Source organism: Caenorhabditis briggsae (genome assembly GCF_000004555.2).
Source record: "Caenorhabditis briggsae complete genome, chrIV, whole genome shotgun sequence".
Classification (NCBI taxonomy): domain Eukaryota; kingdom Metazoa; phylum Nematoda; class Chromadorea; order Rhabditida; family Rhabditidae; genus Caenorhabditis; species Caenorhabditis briggsae.
This window is the reverse complement of record NC_013487.2, coordinates 3264186-3285348: the sequence shown is the minus strand read 5'-3', so window position 1 is coordinate 3285348 and position 21163 is coordinate 3264186. Positions and strand designations below refer to the sequence as shown.

At 35.9% G+C, this 21163-nt stretch overlaps 3 protein-coding genes across 3 annotated transcripts in view; 1 reads left to right on the top strand and 2 right to left on the bottom strand.

Annotated features, from left to right (window-relative positions):
• Positions 1-228: 228 nt before the first annotated feature.
• On the top strand, positions 229-11066 carry Cbr-eor-1 (the record flags this gene model as incomplete). Its single annotated transcript, XM_045244959.1, has 13 exons — positions 229-301; positions 1656-1936; positions 2587-2700; positions 2995-3137; positions 3338-3506; positions 3570-3918; positions 4790-4974; positions 5301-5499; positions 5776-5959; positions 6172-6272; positions 9116-9507; positions 9720-9967; positions 10775-11066. The coding sequence occupies 13 exons, from the start codon at positions 229-231 to the stop codon at positions 11064-11066; spliced, it is 2730 nt and encodes a 909-aa protein (XP_045094613.1).
• Positions 11067-13780: 2714 nt separating this feature from the next.
• CBG11646 lies at positions 13781-15281 on the bottom strand (the record flags this gene model as incomplete). The annotated part of the gene is made up of 4 exons (XM_002632710.1): positions 13781-14443; positions 14492-14614; positions 14677-14986; positions 15061-15281. 4 exons carry the CDS (start codon positions 15279-15281, stop codon positions 13781-13783), a joined length of 1317 nt encoding a protein of 438 aa, XP_002632756.1.
• A 5134-nt stretch (positions 15282-20415) lies between these two features.
• The window catches only part of CBG11645, a gene marked incomplete at both ends in the record, with an annotated part of 4033 nt that continues 3285 nt past the window's right edge, over positions 20416-21163 (bottom strand). The window contains one exon of the mRNA XM_045244958.1: positions 20416-20498. Within this exon, the coding sequence (XP_045094612.1) occupies positions 20416-20498 (83 nt within the window). The remainder of the gene's footprint in view (positions 20499-21163) is intronic.

Below are 21163 nucleotides of genomic sequence, written 5' to 3'. Positions count from 1 at the left end.
AGTGATATATGTATTCTTGTTTGTTACCCCCTAAATAAATGCCTAAATGCCCCATACCGATCGATTGTCCAGTAGAGCGCACTTGCATAGCGCCTTCCCCGCCGAACAATGGGGATTTGAATGCTAGCTCGGTTTATTGGTTTGTTGCACTCTTTTTCGCGAATGAAAACCTTTTTCTGAATTTTCAAATTTCCGCCGAATTTTCTAGAAATCTGAAAATTCCAGCAGATGATGTTGGTGGCAAGTTCGGAGAACATCGGGCTGTGCCCGATGTCGTTTACAGATTCGTCCGGGCAGATGAGTGAGTTTTTTATCTTTTAAAATTGAAATTTTGAATGGAAAATCGACGGAAAAATTAGCTGAAAAATTTTTGCGGTAGAGCGCGGATGCCAAAATTTGGCTTTTTAACTGATATTTTCCGATTTTTTGCATATTAATATTGCAATTTTTGTCTTTTTTTTTCATTAGAAGGAATTGAAATTTTAAATGATAAATCGAAGAAAAAAATGGCTGAAAATTTGGTAGATTTTCAGCAGAGCGAAATTGAGAAATTAAAAAAAATAGTTCTGAAAATTGATTTTTTGTTTATTTCCAGCTTTCAGCTGTGCTAGAATTGTAAAAGTTGCTTTGTAAATCAGCATTTGTGCGACGGAGCACAATTGCCAAAATTGGTTTTTTTTGGAAAAATTTGCACTGAAAAACCGGTTTTTAAGCCTATTTCTATCAATTTTTGTCATTTTTCCGTATTTTCTCCTGTAGAGATTGTTTTTTAGGCTTAAATTCACATTTTATGTGCAAAATTTGCCAGTTCGGTATGAAAAATTAAAAAAGCATTTTTTAGCCCAAACTGGCGGGTTGAATTGGCGATTTTTGCTTTTAAAATGTATATTTTTGCCCAATAAACATTCCGAATAGGTTGAAAATTCGAAAAAAAAAACGATGTAAATTCATAAAATTTGGCTGAAAACCAGTTTTTCAGCGTTAATTTTTCAAAAACAAAACTTAGGCAAATGCGCTCTACAGAACAATTTTTCAAAAAAAAAAACAAAAAGTAAATTTTCACATTTTCGAACACCAACAATTTAGCTTGAAACAACTGTAAATCGATAAAGAATTGCTGAAAACACATTTCTTCAAAAATAGCAAAATAACAAACACGCTCCACTGAACAAAAAGCTTGCAGTTATAATTTTCGTGCATTTTCAGTCAAAAAATCGATAAAATATAGAAAAAACTAAAGCTATTCGGAAGAGAAAACGCCGGTGGCCCTGGCCAAAAGTCTCACAACGATAGCTACCGTAACCTGAATATATTTTAATTTTTCAGAATTTTCATTGATTTTCGACCATTCTAATCGGAAAATAGAACATTTTTATAGTGAAAACTATGTCGAAAACCCACAAAAATTGACGAAGACAAAATCCGGTTACTGTAGTTATCGTTGTGACCTAGAAAATCTTAGGCCCCGGTCACCGGCGTTTCTACTCCACAGCTCTGATTTTTTCATACCACTATAATACAGAATATCACTAAATAACAAGGCTGTGCAGAATTGCCGCGGCCGACCGCGGTAAGCTTCATTTTTTTGCGAGAATAAGGAAAAACAATCAACAAACTTAGCACTGCAAACAATCAAAAAACCCTCTATATTTCAGTTTTCGAACGTCTCCAATACCAACGGAACACGGGACGCTTCTGCGATGCCGAACTCATCGTCGCCGCTCGCGTTTTCGCGGCGCATCGGAATATTCTGGCGGCGCACAGTCCGTATTTCGATTCAATGTTCAAAGAATGCAAAGTGACAAAAGAGCAGATAACGATAAATAGTAAACATCCACAAGTGTTCGAATTGTGTTTGAATTATATGTACAGTGGAAATGTGGTCATTGATAGGGGAAGCGTTTCGGAATTGCTGAGATTCGCTAATGATTTGATGGTGAGTTTTTGATTTTTGGGGAAAAAACTGACAAAATTTGGAGAAAAAAAACGAGAAATTTGGTGAAAATTGTCAGTGTAAATGCGCTCTAACACAAAAATACCGTTGTTGGTGAATACTACGGTAAAAGACTCAACTTTTACTAACAGTCGTTGGTCTCGAGACGAAAGCTTCAAATTGAGCACATAGCCAATTTCAGACGCGTCGCGTGTCGGCGTAGCGGTCGCTAGCTGAAAAACGACTCAAAAACGAGAAAATACGGTAATAATTGGACAAACGAAGTCGAAAATTGACCAAAATTTTGAATTTTGTCTTTCAAATGCTCACCATTACATACGAAAAACAAATTGCGTACAATGAAAACTACCGTAACCTGGAAATACTTTTTCCGGAATTTTTCTCGATTTTTAGTGAAAATTTTCACCTATTTTTTACTATTTTGCTGAAACGAAAGTCTGAAAATGTAGGAAATTTTATAGTGAAAACAAATCAGTCGAAAAGCGAAAATTCAATAAAAATCAGAAAATTTTTTTCGGATTGCGGTAGTTTTCGTTGTGGGACCTTCCACTAGCAAAAAATGTCCATTTATAGCAAAAAAAGTGTAAAAAATCCAGAAAAAAGCCAACACGACAAAAAAAACCAATTTTCAGATGGTCCGCCTAAAAAACTACTGTGCCGAGTATCTGGATCGATATCTAGACGCAGCAAACTGCCTATCGATAAGGAGTCTGGCGCAAAGATATAATTTGCCCGGTCTCATTAAGGTTTGTAACTAATTTTCAGAATTTTTGAATTTCTAAAAAAAAATTTTATTTGGGAATCAAAATCTTTGTGATTTTCTTTTGAAATATTATTTTTGAGGCCATTTTAGGTCGTGATATCAATTTTTTTTCAAAATTGGACCAATTTCAAAAATTTGAAATTTCGAAAAAAATTTTTTTTCAAATTTCGACTTTTCTGAAATTTTCTTCTAGAATATCATTCTAGAGATCGTTTAAGACCGTGAAATCAATTTTTATCAGAATCTGACCTATTTTACAAAACTCAATTTCATGCAGTCTGCCACCGACTACTTCGACAGTAACCTGAACAGATGTCTTCTGGAGTCGCGGGATATCATTTCGTATACCTATACACAGCTAACACGTCTGATTGGAGACCCAAAATATTCGGATTGCATCACACCGGATACCTATTTGAAGTAAGTGCGCTCTAATAAGAAATTGATGATTTTTGACGTTTTTCAAATTTTTTGAAGAGAAATTTAAATTTAAATGTTTTGCAAGCGCGCTCTAATGATAAAATTTCAATTGGTGTCTCAAACGCGCTCAAATGATGAAATTTTGTGAAGATTGTCAAATGCGCTCTATTGAGAAAATTAAAAAAATATATAAATTTCAGACTAATAATACGATGGGTTGGTGAAGACGTTTCGAAACGGGAAGAGATTTTTCGTCTACTTCTAGAATCTTGTGAATTTCGAGAAGTTTCTGCGGACACATTGGAATTCTTGCTGGATTATTCACCGTTGCTCTCGAAGAGTCAGAAGAGTCGATTCTTGTTGTTGCATGTGATGTAAGTTGAAGTTTTTTGGAAATTCTGATTTTTATATCATATTTGGACCATTTTGAAGCATTTGACTATCTTTTCCAGGGAAGACAACTCGATGCTAATGGAAAAGTACTCGGCGCAACTTTTGAATCTCCGCCAAACGCTCGTCAATCTGCCCGTCCTTCACGATCCGTCTCAATTCGAAGACGACATCTACGACTCGACAGATTCTGAGAATGAGGATCCCGACGACTACATTGTAGAAGGTCAATTGACGTCTGCACAAATGTTAGAATCTGGAAATTATATGTCGAATCGGCTAAAAATGAAAATGGGCGCAGTCGAAAAGAAGAAGTTGAAAAGGCCGAAAGGGTTGAAGAGGACTTTGCAGCCATTAAATCCACCGCCACAAGCTGCTGCCGAGAATGAGAGTGAGTTTGATGTGGCCTAGGTTTTGGTGGAGTAATTTCTAAGGACCGATTTATGCCCTAATTGACGGCCTAACCTTTTGTGGCTTAGATTTGGAGAGGGACTAACTTCTGACGACGCATTCATGCTTGGATTGATGACCTAGGTTTTGATGGCCTAGATTTTTCGAGGGACTAAATTTAAAGGATCTCTGCATGCTCTGATTGGCCTAACATTTGGTGTTCTAGGTTTTCTGACAGGCTGACCCTTAAGGACCCCTTCATGTTTGGATTAATAGCCTAGTTTTTAATTACCTAGATTTTCAGACAGTCTAGTTTTTGAGGACATATCCATGCCTAACTAACCCAACCCAACTTTTCCAGAAGCTTTTAATAAGCTGAGCAATGATGTGAGGGTTTTATTCAAAATTTTTTGAAAAAAAGCGAGATACGAAAAATTGAAAATTTCAGTTTTTTTGAAAATCTGAAATTGCTGATATCTTGCTCATCTTTCGAAATTTCGGAAAAACTACTTATAAAGTTTCCCAGCTCGTCAAAAGCTTCAAAATAAACCTAAACACGACTAGATTGTGATGAATTTCTGGATTACTGTAGTTTTCGTGGTGGGGCCCAAATGTGCCAATTTCGAGGGAATTTGCGATAAAACCTATATATTCTTGCTTGACTTATCGAGAGCTTCAAAATGAGCCTAAACGCGCCTATATTCCCTCAAAATTGACACAATTTGGGCCCCACCGCAAAAACTACAGTAATCCCAAAAACTTTTCGAACCTAGTCGTGTTTGGGCTCATTTCGAAGCTCTAAACAAGTTAATCAACAATGTCTAGATTTTAGATCTCGAAATTTGAAAATAACAGAGTTATGCGATTTCTAGGCATCCCATGGATCGACGAGGATGGAATTGACGGTGTCTATGCGACGTGTTCACTTGAAGGATGTCATACGTATGGACCAATCGATATGATGGACCCGGATGACTGTGAGGATGACGAGGACAAACCAGATGAGAATGGACAGTCGATGTGTCATTTCTGTGGATATCGAACGTCGACTGATGAGGTGAAAGTTTCAAAATTGTTTCAGATTAGGATAAAATTGTTATCACGAGCTGAAATCACATAAGAATCAATATCCAACTCGAAAATTGGCAAAATTTCAAAAATTTAGATTACGATTTTTTGAAATTTTCGAAAATTCCGAAAATTTTCAAAATGGTTGGATTGAGATAAAAATTGATATCAGAACCTAAAATCACTCCCTTATCACTATTCAGCCACAAGAACTTCAAAATTTTGAAATTTGAGAAAAAACATTTTTTCAAAAAATTGCATCAAATTTTTCAAAAAAAAAATTACGCTGGGTTTTGAAATATACTGTATTTTCAGCTCCTCGAAAAGCACAAAGCCCGCTATCACAACCGTAACACCTACTACATGTGTCATCTATGTGAATTCGAGACGAATTGGAGCAAACAATTCTATTTGCACTGTGCTGAACACTGGACCGAAATACCGTATATCTGTGAGAGATGTCAATTCACGACCAATGAGATTCAAGAGTTTTTGACACATCGATTACAGCACAGTGAGTTTAGGAAAGTGATTTTTTGATAAAAATTGAAATTTCAAAAAACATTTTTTTTCCGAAAATTTTCAAAATGGCCCAATTTTGATAAAAATTGATATCACGACTTAGAATGGACTCTAGATTGTTATTCTACAAAAAAATCACAAAAATTCAACTTCCAAAAAAAATTTTTTTCGAAAGTTTCGAATTTTTTGAATTTTCAAGAAATGAAGGTCTAGAGCCTATTTTATCAAGTAATCAATTTCATTATCAAAAATAACTAATTTTTTCCAGCGGACGCTCGATATTTCAAATGTGGCGAGTGTGCATGGAAGGGACGGACCCGGTCCCAACTGTTTGCCCACGAACGGATGCATTCGATTCTAGATGATCGTCCATTGCATTGTGAGGAATGTGGAAGAGGTTTCCATCAGCACTCCTCGTTGGACCATCATATGGCGACGCATAATGATGTTAGGTGAGATTTGGTAATTTTCAAAAAATTCAAAACGTTTTTTTTGTTTTTCTAAATTTTGAAATTTTCCAGCAGATTTGAGATCTAGAGCTTATTTTAGGTCGTCATATCAATTTCTATTGAAATTGGAGCATTTTGAAAAATTATCAAAATTTTCACATTAGAGCGTATTTGCATCTGAAACTCGATTTTTTTTGAAAGTGTCTATTTTTCAGAGCATTCGTTTGCGAGGACTGTGGTTTCGCCACCAAAACCGCCGAACACCTTCAGCTGCATCGTCGTCAACACACTGGTGATACGTTCACTTGTCATATTGGTAAGATTTTTCGAAAAATTCGGATTTTCTGGAAATTTTCAAAGTGGCCCGATTCTGATAAAAATTGATATCACGACCTGAAATCACATCAAGATCAATATCCAGTTAGAAAACTTGCAAAATTTTGAAAACCTAGATTTCTATTTTTTGATGTTTTGAAATTTTTCGAGCTTTTTCGATTCTGATGAAAATTGATATCACGACCTGAAATCACGACAGAATCAATTTCCAGCTCAAAAATCCGCAAAATTTCGAAAAATGAGATTTCGATTTTTTTCGAAAATTTCAAGTCTGTCCAAATCTCATAAAAATTGATATCACTGCCTGAAATGGAATGAAAATCGAAATGCAATTCGAAAATTTGCTAAGTTTTGAGAATTGAGATTTCGAATTTTTTCAAACTTTGACATTTTTCTGAAAAATTTCAAAATGGTCAAACGTTGATAAAAATTGATATCACTACCTGAAATCACATTAAAACCGCACCTGAAATTGCATAAGAATCAATATCCAACTCTAAAATTTCCAAAATTTCGAAAATTGAAATTTTGATTTCTCTGAAAATTTTAAGATTTTTTTGTGAAATTTTCTTTTTTTAACCTACAGTGACCAATTTTGTACTTTGAGCGAGAGTTTTTTTTCTGTTTGTTCCGTGATTCTTCTGTTCTCACTGATAACTACTTATCAATCAGTCTATCACAGACCTTTTCATCTCTTCCATTTTCCAATTTTTTGTTTTTCTCAGTAGACATTTATATATTTCATTGAAAAAATAATGGGAAAATTGGCCAAAAAATTTCTGCGTCTCTTCTTTTCCCCATAGCTACGGTCATCATCATCGTCGTCGCCACAGACGACGACGACGACGACGTCGATGGATGTCTCTATTTTTAATGAAAAAAAGGAAGTTGAGAGAACAGAGAAAGTTTTGAGAGATACCGTATCATCCTTTTCCTTTCTTTTTATGATTTTTTGCGATTTATTTGCCGGTTTCAAGGCGACCATAAAATCATAAAATTTGCGCGAAACATAGTTTTCGGAAGCAAAGAAACTCATTTCCGTACAAAGTTTTCATCTAAAAATGTGGCAACTAGGTAAGCGATGAAGTTTTGCAAGATTCCAAATCTTAAATTTTTTTCAGAACTTTGTAGTTTCAAATTCGCTGAATTCTGATTAAAAAATTGATATGACTACCTGAAATTACATAGGAATCAATATCCAGTCAGAAAATTTTCAAAGTTTACAAAATTGCTTACTTGTAATCCGGGCCTTTGCCGGGCCTTCGCGGGCGCTGCTATAACTTTTTTCAGAATCAATGTTTTCGAACCAACTCAATCAGATATGATAGAATTCCACGAGTTCTACAAAACGGTATCATTTGGAATACTGTATCTTGTCTATGAACAGAGTTACAGAACAAAAAAAAAAACAAAAAAGCAGGCCGGGCCCTGCGAGAAAAGCCACTTTATGATCTGTAACTTTGTTCATAGATAAGATACAGTATTCCAAATAATACCTTTTTGTAGTACTCGCGGAGCTCTATCATATCTGATTCAGTTGGTTCGAAAATATAGATTCTGAAAGAAATTATGGCAGGGTCCTCCAAGGCCCGGATTACAAGTAGGGAAAATTGGGATTTCGATTTTTTTAAATTATTTCTAAAAAAATTATGGAAAATTACAAAATTTTCAAATTTGTTTGATTTAGATGAAAATTGATGCACGATCTGAAATCATATTGTGATCAGTTTCCAACTCGAAAATTTGAAAACATTCTGAAACGGGGATTTTGATTTATTTTATACATTTTGAGCAAAAAAAAGGCTATACCTTGTTTATTTGTTTTGAGAACCACAGTTTCCTTCTAGAATTTTAGAATTTTTCGAAAAAAAGATTTTTACAAAAAATGTTCTACATTTTTCAGAAAAAAAATTCGAGATCCCAATTTTTCAAATTTTGAAAATTTTCGAGCTTGATTCTACTAGATTCTAATGGGACTTTAGGCTGTGATATCAATTTTTATCAGAATTCGATAATTCTAAAATTTTCGATTTTCGCAAAACAATTTTAAAAATCGGAATCTCAGTATTCAAAATTTTGTAGTTGTTCAAGCTGGATAGTGATTTCAATGTGATTTCAAGTGGTGTAATCAATTATTATTACCGGTTTCGACAGTTTGGAAACATTTAATTTTGCAACAAAAAAGTATTATAGTTCCAATGTTTGATAGGTCCGTTTACACATAAAAATTCTAAATACCAATTTTTCCCATCAACAAAGAACCCAAATACACATACACCATATCGGTCGTTTCATAGATAACCAGCCTTTGACAATCATTTTGAAACCGCCAAGTTTTCCTATTTTCAGTCGAAAACCGACAAATTTGAATGTCTACAAAATACGGTAAAATTATTTAGATGAGGCTAAAATCTTTAGAGTATAGCAAACAAAAAAAGAGCTTCACTTTTGTAGTTGACAACTGTTTTGTACAAATTCATCTAAATGAGATATAACGCTTTAAAGTGTCATGACTCTGTAATCAAAACTCAAAAGGCATTGGTTTTAAGCAACATATCTCATTCATATGAGTTTGTACAGAAAAGTTGTCAACTACAAAATTAAAGCTCTATTTTTGTTTAGTACACTCTGAAATTTTAAGACTAATCTAAAGGTTTCGAACCACTTTTGTAGGACCTTAAATTTGACAATTTTCAACTTGAAATAAGAAAACTTGCCGGTTTCAAAATGATTTGTGTCTATGAAACCATCTATAATGTTCATACTGTATTACTACTGTATTTGGATACTGTATTTGGACTTCATAAATGAAACATTTTTCAGCCGGTTGTGACTACTCATCAACCAAAAAGTCCCAACTCGCCGCCCATCTTCGAACCCACATGGCGGTCCGTGCTCATCTCTGTAAAATCTGTGGTCGTGGATTCATCGAAAAGTCTCATCTAGTTCGACACGAAAGAATTCATTTGGAGGAGAAACCATTCAAATGTGAACAATGTGATTATGCATCGAGTAGAAGGGACAAATTAAAGGAGCATATCATCAAACATCACAATGAAGGCGTTATCAATGTACAGAAGACGTATCGAAGGAAGTATAAGAGACAGAGGATGTTGGCACAGGCTGATGAGATGATTAACAATCCGGATGTGTTGTTTAGACCCATTAATACAGAAGATGCGGTTAGCAATTGGCAGGCGAATAATGATTTTACGGTTGGTTCATTTAAAAAATTCCGATTCCTATAAAAACATTAGAAACAAAATCCAACTCGAAAATTAGCAAAATGACGAAAATTGAGATTTCGAATTTTTAAATTTTTTTGAAAAATTAGAAAAATTTCAAAATTGTCCAACTCCGATAAAAATTTATATTACGACCTGAAACTACATTTAAAACAATATAAACTAAATTTTTATTTTTCCAGGCCTACTCTCCGAATCCGGACTACGGTAACCCGAACGTTGGCTACCCGACCCAATCACCACCTCGTGCCTACTCTGTCGTTCATCCATCTCAACACCAACAACACGTCTCATCGCCAGGATGTATGTCTATGATGAATGTACCATTGAGAGATAATCATCATCAAATGCAAAGGGATTCACCAGGAGAGTCCATTGCAGCCGCTGATAACACTCATGGAGTGCTGATGACTCCAAATTTGGTTATGCGGTAAGTGCGCTCTATTGGAAATTTAAAGTTTTCGAATTTTGTGTGCAGAATTGCTATTCCCATGTGATTTTAGGTTGTCATAACAATTTTTTTCAGAATCGGGCAATTTTGAATATTTTTGAATGTATTTTTTTTTCTGAAAATCTTGTTCATCCCGTTGTGGCTCTTTGAGCTCACTTATCACGCTTCCTACAGAAGATATCGAAAATTAGTCTGCTGATAAAATGTTGGTGATATTATGATAAACATTTTATCAGTTGACCACTTTTTGATACCTGTTATAGGAACCGAGATAATTAAGCTTAAAGTCGACGGTAGGGTAAACAAAGATGAAATTTTGAAAAACATCGAAATTTAAAAATAATCAAATTTTGATAAAAATTGATATCACTACTTCAAATCACATGATAATAAGAATCGATATAAAAAATTAGCAAATTTTGGAAATTTGAGATTTGGTCTTTTTTTTGCGAAAATCGAAAATTTTCGAAATTGTCCGATTCTGATAAAAATTGATATCACGACCTGAAACAACATTGGAATCATTAGCCAACTCGGCAACTTGGACGATGTTAAAAATTGACAATTTTTAAAAAAATTTCGATTTTTGAAAAATTTGGAAATTTTAAATTGGACAATTTTAAAACGTTCGAATTTTTTCAAAAATCGAAATCTCAATTTTTGAAATTTTGCAAAATTTCAAACTGGATATTGGTTCATGTGTAATTGCAGTCCGCCAAGTCAATTTTTATCGCGATCGGACAATTTTGAATTTTTTTTCAAAATTCAAAAATTCAATTTTTCCAGATCCCCTCACAATCGAAGTGCCGCTGTCCAACAACACTACAATATGCCATCAACATCGGACAATCAACAACAACTCCAGCATCGTCCGTTCTCACTACCAACCTACGGTCAAATGGACATGGCTCAGGTTCAAATGCAACAACAACAACAGCATATGCAACAGCAGCAACAGCAACAGATGCATGGAATTCCACAGAACCATCATTCACAGCCACAGCAGCAACAGCAGCAGCAGCAGTCATCCAACCCGAACGATGCCAATAATTCATGGAATTCATGGAACATTCAATAATTTTTTATTGATTTTTTGTGTTACTAGTCATCAATTTTAAACATGTCAGGGGTTGGAATTTGAGGGATTTTTAAAGAGCGCGAAATTTGAAATTTTGAAGACTAGGCCACTTGTTTGAATTTTCACAAACTTTTCTGAATATTTTCAAAATTCCAAAAACTCTGATTTCTCGATTTTTCCAATCGAAAATGCCTCTCTAATTCTAGCCCATTTTTTAATTTTTCAAAAAAAAAAAACACTAATTTTTCTGTATTTTCGCTAACATTTCTCTATTTTCTAAGCCCCGCCCATTATTTAAATTCTAAAAACGTTATAGACATTTTATGTATGTATTGATCTCTTTTTGCTCATTTTTTGTTTCCAATTTTTTCAACGATTCTGCGTTTCTCTTTCCTTTTTTGGTATTTTAGCTCATATTGTATTTTGGGTGCACAACATGAAAATTAATGCTCTTGCGCACTCTTAAATTTATTGCTCTTTTTTTGAGGGATATTTTGAAATTTCTCTAAATTGGCTTCTTTATAAAAAGGGGCTTTTTGGTTATAGAAATGGCTACCTGGCTGAAAGTCTAGAAAAATCAATCTGAGGCTTTGAGCCAGTGTATCTTGACTCTCTTTAAAGATATCGAAAAACTTTCAAGAGCAAAAATGTTTGTCTTAACAGCAACGTTTTATTGGTTGACACTTTTTTGATATCTCAAACCAGAAACGAGATAATTCGGTTCAAAGAAGCAACCTATTCAATAAGATTTCAGAAGGAAAATGTCTAGTGTTATTTAAACGTGATGAAAAACATTATGTAAGCAATCCGCGTTGCAAAAAAAATTTTCAAACTATTTAAATTCTTCATCAAAAAAAAAGGCGACCTAAAAACCCACGACCTCAGTACTATAAAGGAAAGAGGGGAATGGAGGGAAGAATCAGTTATATCTTCTCTGGGCTTGAGAGAGGAGAGAGGAGCTCCGGCTAGAACCAGGTGTCGGGAGACTGAGCTAGCAGGAGCTCCTAGACCCCGAGCTTGAGGTCTAGCTGGAGCTGGAGCCTGGAGCAGGATCCAGGATCCGGGAGCCAGGAGCCGGGAGCTGGAGCTGGAGGAAAAATCAGTTCTTCCTTTCTCTGGGCTTCAGAGAGGGGGGAGCATCCGAGACAAGAATTTCGGGTGCTGGAGCGCGGGTACTGGAGCCCGGGTCCTGGAGCCCCGCTCCTGGGTCCGCATGGAGCTGGACCTCGATCGCTTCACGGACCTACGCTCGCCTTCTGGATATCCACGTGGCGCTGCAACTTGGTGCATCGACCGGAACCCCTAATTTTCCCCACAGAACCGCGAATGTTTGATCTGGAGCCAGAAGCACAAATGAAGGAGGAACTGCATCAGGAGCAATAGGACATGCTGATGGAGGATCTAGAAATGAGCGTGTGAAGAAATCTGTCGTGAAATTCAATATAATGTTTTAAGTGTTGGAACTAAAATCAGACACTTTATGCAGTGAGATGATCTACGGGAAACATGATCACTTGGAGTGGTTCTGATGGTTCGGACTGAAAATAAGACAGAAGTGAATTGATTGATCTTACCTTTTTTTTGAACTTCGACTACAATCATTCTTATCTTCCTTATATATAAAACACTTCACGTGTCTGTTTGTCCCGGTGTCAGGATGTGGAATTTTGACAAGCTTGAAAAATAAATATATATAGATTTACGTTTTGAATCTTCTCTGCGTTCCTGAAATATCGGAATTTCTGTATATTTTGAACTAATCATAAATCAAAAACAGATTTGCACCGAGTGATTAAAGTTCCATTTATGAGAAAAGTGATATCAGGTTCCTGAAACACATAAATGTGTAATCTTTTTTTTTTTTTTTTGAAAAAAAAAGCCAGTATATTCTATCTCTTCAGAACACTCCACTTCCCTTTTGAAAACTCTTGTTAACTCATATTTCTCTACGTCCTCCACTCTCCCAACCACTCTCTCCTACAACCCAATCACCAAAACTACAGTACCCCTCCCAGAACTTCATAAACAACAAAATTAAATTTATCACTGATAACATAAGAAAATTCTGGAGAGCTACGTAGTACGTTTGTGGTTTTCTGAAGCTCCGCCTACTTTACGAAATAGTACAGAAGAGACATTAAGGGTTAGCAATACAGAGGGCTACTGAGGGAGTATTATTAAGGTCTATTGATAAAAGAAACTTTCCAGACGTCATATCAATTTACATGAAATTCGAGAAACTTTGGAATACTCCCAATTTTCCAAATCCAGATTTATATTAATATATGCTCAATTTGTCTTCAAATGGGATATGTTTCAAAACAATCAGATAAAATCTTCCCCAAAGTACACAGATACTAATAAAATAAGTCTTACAAAGAGAATGCCGTCTTACCATAACGACACCATATAATAAAAATAAACAGTTTACAACCTCCGGTTCATAAATCGAATGATGAGCAATAAAGAAGACAGAAACCACAATTTGAGTCTGAATTTAGCGTTTTGAATAGATGTTAAAGGTAGCAAAGCATTTTTCAATGAATGAGTCAGGGAATTTTCTCAAGTTTTGTATTTTTTAAGTTCAACTGAAGCAAAAAAAACGATTTTTATTTTTTAAAATTTTATTAACAGAAATTATTATTCACAGAAAAAGTTAGTTAGCAAAACCAGTAAGAATTTGAATGAGATCGCAGAGTATTTCACATGAGAAATTAGAATTTGTAATCATTGTTGAAATCGAATTGATAAGGATTTGGTGGAGCATTGAAGTCGAATCCGTTCATTGGATAGAAGTTCTTGTATTCGTTTCCAGAGCAATTGGTATCCATTGGGTTACTGTAGTTGACAATTGGATCCGGGAAATACTGTAGCGCCATTGGATCCTGATTCTCATCGAAAGCCATTGGAGGAGACGTCGATAAACGGTTCAGACTTTCTGGAGAAGAAGGTGAAGTACTCGAAAAGTCGTATCCATATTCGAAGTTATTTTTAGGTGCTCCAGATGAGGTTGAAACTTGTGGTGGCATCATCTGATGAATTTCAGTCATCCGAGGAGACAATGAAGGTCTTGAATTCTTGGAGGAAATTGAAGTGTTTGTGAAACCAGCTTCAGACAACGATTGTGGAGATCCAGAGGAATTTTGAATGGATCCAGGTGATGTAGAGGCCATTGAATTGACAGGGGTTTCATAAGAATCATCTTGAGATCCTTTGAACTTCTTGGAATCAGTAACTGGAACCTTCGCAGCTCTTTTTCGGCTTCTTTTAGTTGGAGCTTCTTCCGATGTTTCCTCTTGCTCAGAACCTGGTGCTTTCCGGTAGATACCAGGTACAAACTTGATATTCTGGATCTTGAATTGTTTGACAACCTTGTTCTGAAACAAATTAATTAATGAGCCGTTCTTAATTAGTTGCCTAATTACCTTATACTCCGATACCGCCAAAAACTGGGTCTCTTCGAACTGGAATTGGCGGACTACGGTTTTACGGTCATCTTCGTAGATTGTCATCACCGGAACGTAGAGACATCTTAGATTGACTTTGCACTGAAATTTAATTAATTAATTTAAATTGCATTAATTGGACAATAAATGAATTTTGAACTTACGGAAATCGCCTTTTTGAGATTCTTAGGAACGGACGGGACCTCGTTCGCCTTCAGAACTTTGTCGTTGTATATCTTGACGTGCCCAAAATCGATGCCAGACCTCATGAGATTTGCTCCAGAACCGCGGATGAATACTTCATTAGATTCCTTATCCGGGACAACATCAGAATCCTCATCGGGAATCCATTTTCCTGCATACCGGTCGTGAACGAATTGTTTCGGATTGCTACGGACCATTTTGATACCGACATCGTAGTTTTTGAATGCATCGAGGTTTTGTACGTAGCATTGGATTTTCGGAAACAGGGGTCTGGAAAAAAGAAGGTTACTGTATTTATCAAGAATTATCACTATGAATTTCTAGAAGTTTCGAAATAAACTCACTTTCCATTAATATTCAAAAGCATCTCGTTTCCTCCGTCAGATTCGTGCAGGTACTTCCATTGATCTTGATTCTTTAAGTGAACTTGGATTTCTTTCCGTTGAATCGGTTGATAAACTGGCATCATCTGTTGATATCCGTAGACTGGATGAGTATTATAAACTCTTAGAGTTGGATCATAGACGGCATTGGAAGGATGTTGCATTTGGTAGGAGTAGTGCATCTTTAAAGTTGATTGATATAAGGACAAGAGACCTCGACGCAAGGGATACAACGAATATCGATTAGTATTCCAGAAGGTAGCGGACAACCAAACCGGAAGAAGACAGATCTAATGAATGACAAATATTTCCTGAGTCGGATATGGTTACCTATGGGGGCGGAGTCAAAGAGGGCGTGACCATAAAACGCACCAAACATCAATAAGGTGAAGAGAGCGAGATAGTACGGGAAACAGAGAGTGTCTCCTGGGAAAGAGTACGGTAGAGAAACGGGTACGGTAGAGGAAAATAAACCATGACATGATGATAATGAGAATGATGATGTTCTCAAAATGGGTCATGAAAAGATAACTATAGAAAAAATAGACAAAAACGATAGATCCAACTGAAACGGGAGGAAAAATATTGTCAATCTGGCGATGAAAGCGTTTTTGAAAATGCGGAAAAATGCGTTTTTGACCTACAAATGTTGCTCTACCATCAGTAGGTCTAAAGTTGTTTTGAAAAGGAAAGAGAGAAATTTAGTGAATCTGGTTATACCAAAACTAGATGCTTAAGATAAAGGGGATAGCTTTGATTTAATGCAATTTTTTGCGACATACGATCAATTCGCAAAATTCAAGTTAAGTTTAAAATATGTTTGTGGTAAATGGAGATGAAAAATAGTATACCGTAAAACCTCTAATAGAACGACACCCGAATCGTCCACTTTGAGCCTATATATCTCATTTTCTGCAAAAGATATCAAAAAGTGGCTAACTAGTAAAATGTTGCTGATATCCTGATAAACATTTTACTAGTTAACCACTTTTTGATACCTTTCAAAAGAAGTGAGATATATAGGCTCAAAGTGGACGATCCGGGTGTCGTTCTATTAGAGGTTTTACGGTAAGGAAATATGAGACTTTTAAGTTAAAGTGGGATTTCTTGGATTCAATAAAGACATTTTGAACGAAATTGGCATATCACTGGTAACTCATAAGCAGGCCTTGAAGGATCTTTAGAAGCGAATAAAGTTTCAATAATAATTGCAAGTTTGAAGTTAAGTCAAAAATATGTCAGTGAAACGGGAAATATTTCGAAAATACTATAGTGAGAAATATAGATAAAGAACGGTATAAGAAAGTAAGGTTGTTGGTCATGAACCGAAATTACGACAAACTATGTATGTTATGAGACGTCTGTTAGGTATAGCATCCCTTCTGAGGTTCAGACACTACATATCAGTATTTTTTCCCTAGGGGACCACACAAATTAAATGACATCCATGACGTAATGTGCTCTGTTAGTTATGTATGCCTCCGACACTCTGTCAATGTTCTTTCCCAGAAGACCATAGAGGTCTATCCGTTACATCCTTTAATGACATCCGTGACTGTATGTATCAATTAATAACATTTTGGACACCTGCCTTTTCTGAAAGAAACATTGACTCGTTTACAGCATTATGGGAAAATGAGAATAGATGAGTTACAGTAAGAAATATAGTAGAGATGAACATCGACAGCAATATTAAGAATCCCATTCACAGAATTGTGAGAAATAGTACAGATCGTTTTCAACTGGCTAATCAGATATAGTCATTAAAAGTATACCAGTCGGTTTACGCCCCCTGTCGGGGGCTCAACCTCCTGGCTTCCGCTTACTGTACCTTACCATTGAATTTCTAATTTCAAAATTTTTGAGTTTCCGAATTCACCAAAATTTGTGAAAGTTTTGCATACCATCAATTTTCTTCGCGGAATTGATTTCCCAAATTTTGTAAATTTCCAATACTGAAAAAATATTTTTATGTTCTGAAATCCGGAGTATTCTCGAATTAAAAAAAGTGACACCTGAGAATTTGAAAAATTTTGCTTTTTTTGATCTACGAAAAAGTGCGGCAAAAACGTAATATTTCAGAATCGTTTGAGCAACTTTCGCGTTTAAGTTTAGTTTTTTGCTGAAAAATAGATTCTTGAAATGCTGGCGATAGTTTTTATACCAAGAAATCGAAATTTTGTTCAGAAAACCCCACTAAATTCACATAATAAATTTGTTATCTACAGTATCCGTTTTCGCTCCGCCCCCTTGTAAATCGACACGAGCGCCGTTTCCGAGATTTTCAGGTGTCACTTCTTTTAATCCAACAATATGTGAACTCCTTTTTTTTCTGAAGCTTCACATTTTGGAACTAAATGTTAGGTTTACTGAAATTTCTGGTCTCCGAAAATTCTGAAATTCGAAATATTCGAATTTTGAAAAACAGTCGGCTTACGCCCATCCGGGCTGAACCTCCCGGCTCTCGCTAACAGTACCAGTTATCTTCTAGACAGCTTTTGTCTTTTTCATAGGGTCTATTTTTTCATGGACTATAAGCAAATTTCGAATTTCGATATTTCGGTTATTCAGAATTTCCAGAATTTGGAAAGTCAGAAGTAAGGATATCCGGAAATAGGAAAAGTAAGACACTTGGAAGTTCAGAGGTTAGTAAATTTTCAACAATCAGACGTAGGAAAACATTAATTTTGAAATCTAGAAAACTGTTTGAATCTGTTTGTCTCAAATATCGAAATTCGGTATATCAGATTTTAAAGAATTGGAAAATTTCTAAATTCGCATACTTACTAAACGCCGGGCTGGCCTGAGACGGCCCTGACCACAAAATGTATAGAATTTCGAAAAAGTTTAGAAAATATAGAATTTGAGAACCTGAAAAATTGGAACATAAATTCAACTTTTCGAAAAACATTCTAGTGGAAAAGTTTTTGAACTTTGGAAAATCAGAAATTTAGATTTGAGAATTCGAAAATTTAGAAACTCCGAAATTTGAAAACCTGAAATGAGAAAAAAAAGAAAATCTGAAACTTAATTCGATTTCAACAATGATTACAAATTCTAATTTCTCATGTGAAATACTCTGCGATCTCATTCAAATTCTTACTGGTTTTGCTAACTAACTTTTTCTGTGAATAATAATTTCTGTTAATAAAATTTTAAAAAATAAAAATCGTTTTTTTTGCTTCAGTTGAACTTAAAAAATACAAAACTTGAGAAAATTCCCTGACTCATTCATTGAAAAATGCTTTGCTACCTTTAACATCTATTCAAAACGCTAAATTCAGACTCAAATTGTGGTTTCTGTCTTCTTTATTGCTCATCATTCGATTTATGAACCGGAGGTTGTAAACTGTTTATTTTTATTATATGGTGTCGTTATGGTAAGACGGCATTCTCTTTGTAAGACTTATTTTATTAGTATCTGTGTACTTTGGGGAAGATTTTATCTGATTTTTTTGAAACATATCCCATTTGAAGACAAATTGAGCATATATTAATATAAATCTGGATTTGGAAAATTGGGAGTATTCCAAAGTTTCTCGAATTTCATGTAAATTGATATGACGTCTGGAAAGATTCTTTTATCATTAGACCTTCGCAACAAGAATAGATTCACTCAGGTTTCTGTCCATAGCAAAACACTGAATGGTTAACTGTGCTAAATTGCACTCTTCTGGTGGTGATTCGCCGGGGAATGTGCATTGCATCACCCGCAATCACTTTCTTTTATTAAATTCTTTATCATGTAACCAGTATAAAAGCCCCTCTATTGTATCATTCTATATCGTTCAATAAACCAATGTAGCTTCTAAAACATGGTGCATCGTGGGTTGAAAACCCCGGTCGCTCAAAGTCCCGCGTGGCAGGATTCTACATTGGTACCTCTATACTCCTATTATTCGCTGTTGCAATGTTCACTACTGTATCGCAAGCGGCATGCAGTACCAGACATGATTAGCAGCTCCTGATATAGTCAACAAAGTCATTGGCATACTTGAGACTTGGGAATCTGGTGGACACAGGATTAGCAGGTCCAAGTCATCCGAACGACGTGGTCGGGACTTGGTGAGGACGATCACATTTGACGCATCTGAACGAGGACAAAAAGCTATAAGACAGCGATCGTAGCACGTCAGATATCAGTTGCACCCGAGCTTGCAGCTCACCTCCGAACAATATGGATTGTTCAAACCGTAAGGTTTATTTTTATGATAAGCAACACCGAAGAAGAACTTAACTTCTTGCTGCAATCAAAAGTGAACCGACGAGGACGCTTTTCCCGCCCGGATCCTTGCACCAACGAGAGATTTCGATCTTTCATGCTAGACCACCGAGGTGTTAGATCACAAAGACGCGACGTAAACGACATTACGAGTAGAATCATGGAACCCAGTAGAATCATGGAACCCCGTAGATGTCACACCTTCGAACGTAGGACATGGCCTTGACCGCTTAAAAATTAATCTTTCGAAAAAGAGTCTTCGGGGATGCTCTATTTATCTGATTGGATTTTCAGCAACTACAGTAGTAAAATTTGAAATGTTCCACCGTAGTTCCTAAAAATAGGACAAGGCTTATGGTCAAGTCTCGGGAATGTCTTGAAAAAAATATAAATCGTAAAAAGGGTGTAATGGGATTATCAGAAACTACAGTAAGAAAATTTTTTAAAAATTCTACAATAGTTTCTGCAAACACGTACCATGGCTTGGTCAAGTTTTCTAGATTCTTACCTCTGGAAGTTTCCAGATCCGGTGATCGCATCCTGGACGAACTGAGAGTCCGAATGAATGGTGACACTTCTGTAACCCTTGTCGATGGCCTGAAAATAATTCAGCTTGATCAACAAAGAAAATTTTGTCGGTAATGGAAATTTCTTTGATATACCGTACTCAAAATCCACGACCACAGATTTTACAGAGATGAGCACGGACCGCCATGTGGGTTCGAAGATGGGCGGCGAGTTGGGACTTTTTGGTGGATGAGTAGTCACAACCGGCTGAAAAATTTCATTTATGAAGAGTGGATCCAAATACAGTAGTAATACAGTAAGAACATTATAGGTGGTTTCATAGACAGCCTTTCAAACAATCAAAAAAAATTATATCCTGAACCATTTATTGAATTGTTGTACATTACTGTTTCATATAGTGTTTAGCTGAACGTCCAGCGTTAGCTGTGCTAATCGACAAAAGGTGGGTTGTTGCATGAAAAAATTTCTGCAAGAAAGGATAATGTATCAAAACAGTGAGACTGATCATAAAATTCCGAAAAACAACAGAAAAGGAGCAACTTCGAAACATAGAATACTGTAATTCATCATGGCGACAAACTATCCTGATTTGGCTCATAAACTTGTACAGAAGTCACTTGGTTTTTCGATAGAACTTGTCGGAAGAAACCTGGAATTGGTTGGGTTTTTGAAACAATTTTACCGTTATATGGTTATGTATTGAGTAGCATTTCAATTATAGAACAGTATGAGGATATCATTCACTCACTAGGGAATGACTCACATAAGATGTGGAGTTATGGGACGAGACCTATATCATTCGAAAGAGGATGAAATTTCATTTTCAAATGTATGCTCAGTTTTTGCGGCGGCCTCCGCTAACTCGAGAAATTTAGGTCAGAAGTTTTCAGTAGATTTTGCATTGAAATGCATACGTGAACGCTTCCACGTCCTCATTTCTTTTATACGCTTTGAAGAACCATTGAAAACAGCAGTGGGATGGTTCAGTGGTAAAGCGGCGGGATGGAGAAATGGTACTCTATGGTTCGACTCCTTCATAGTCGAAACTCTTTTTTTATTTTTTGTTGGTTTTTTATATGACCTGTTTTTGAGCTCAAAAGCTGTTTTCAGCAGTTTTCCATACTCTAAACACCTTTGGCATCTTGTCAAATACAAATTAACCAAGTTTTTGGAAAAAAAATTTCTGAAGAAAATTCGCATGTTTTCATGATCCATACACCTCTTTTCAAATTTTCCGATTTTTTTATCCTTGGCGGGATTATTCCAGTAGGGTTTCCATCCGGGCGGGCGGTGAGCCGCCCGCTTGCCGCCCGT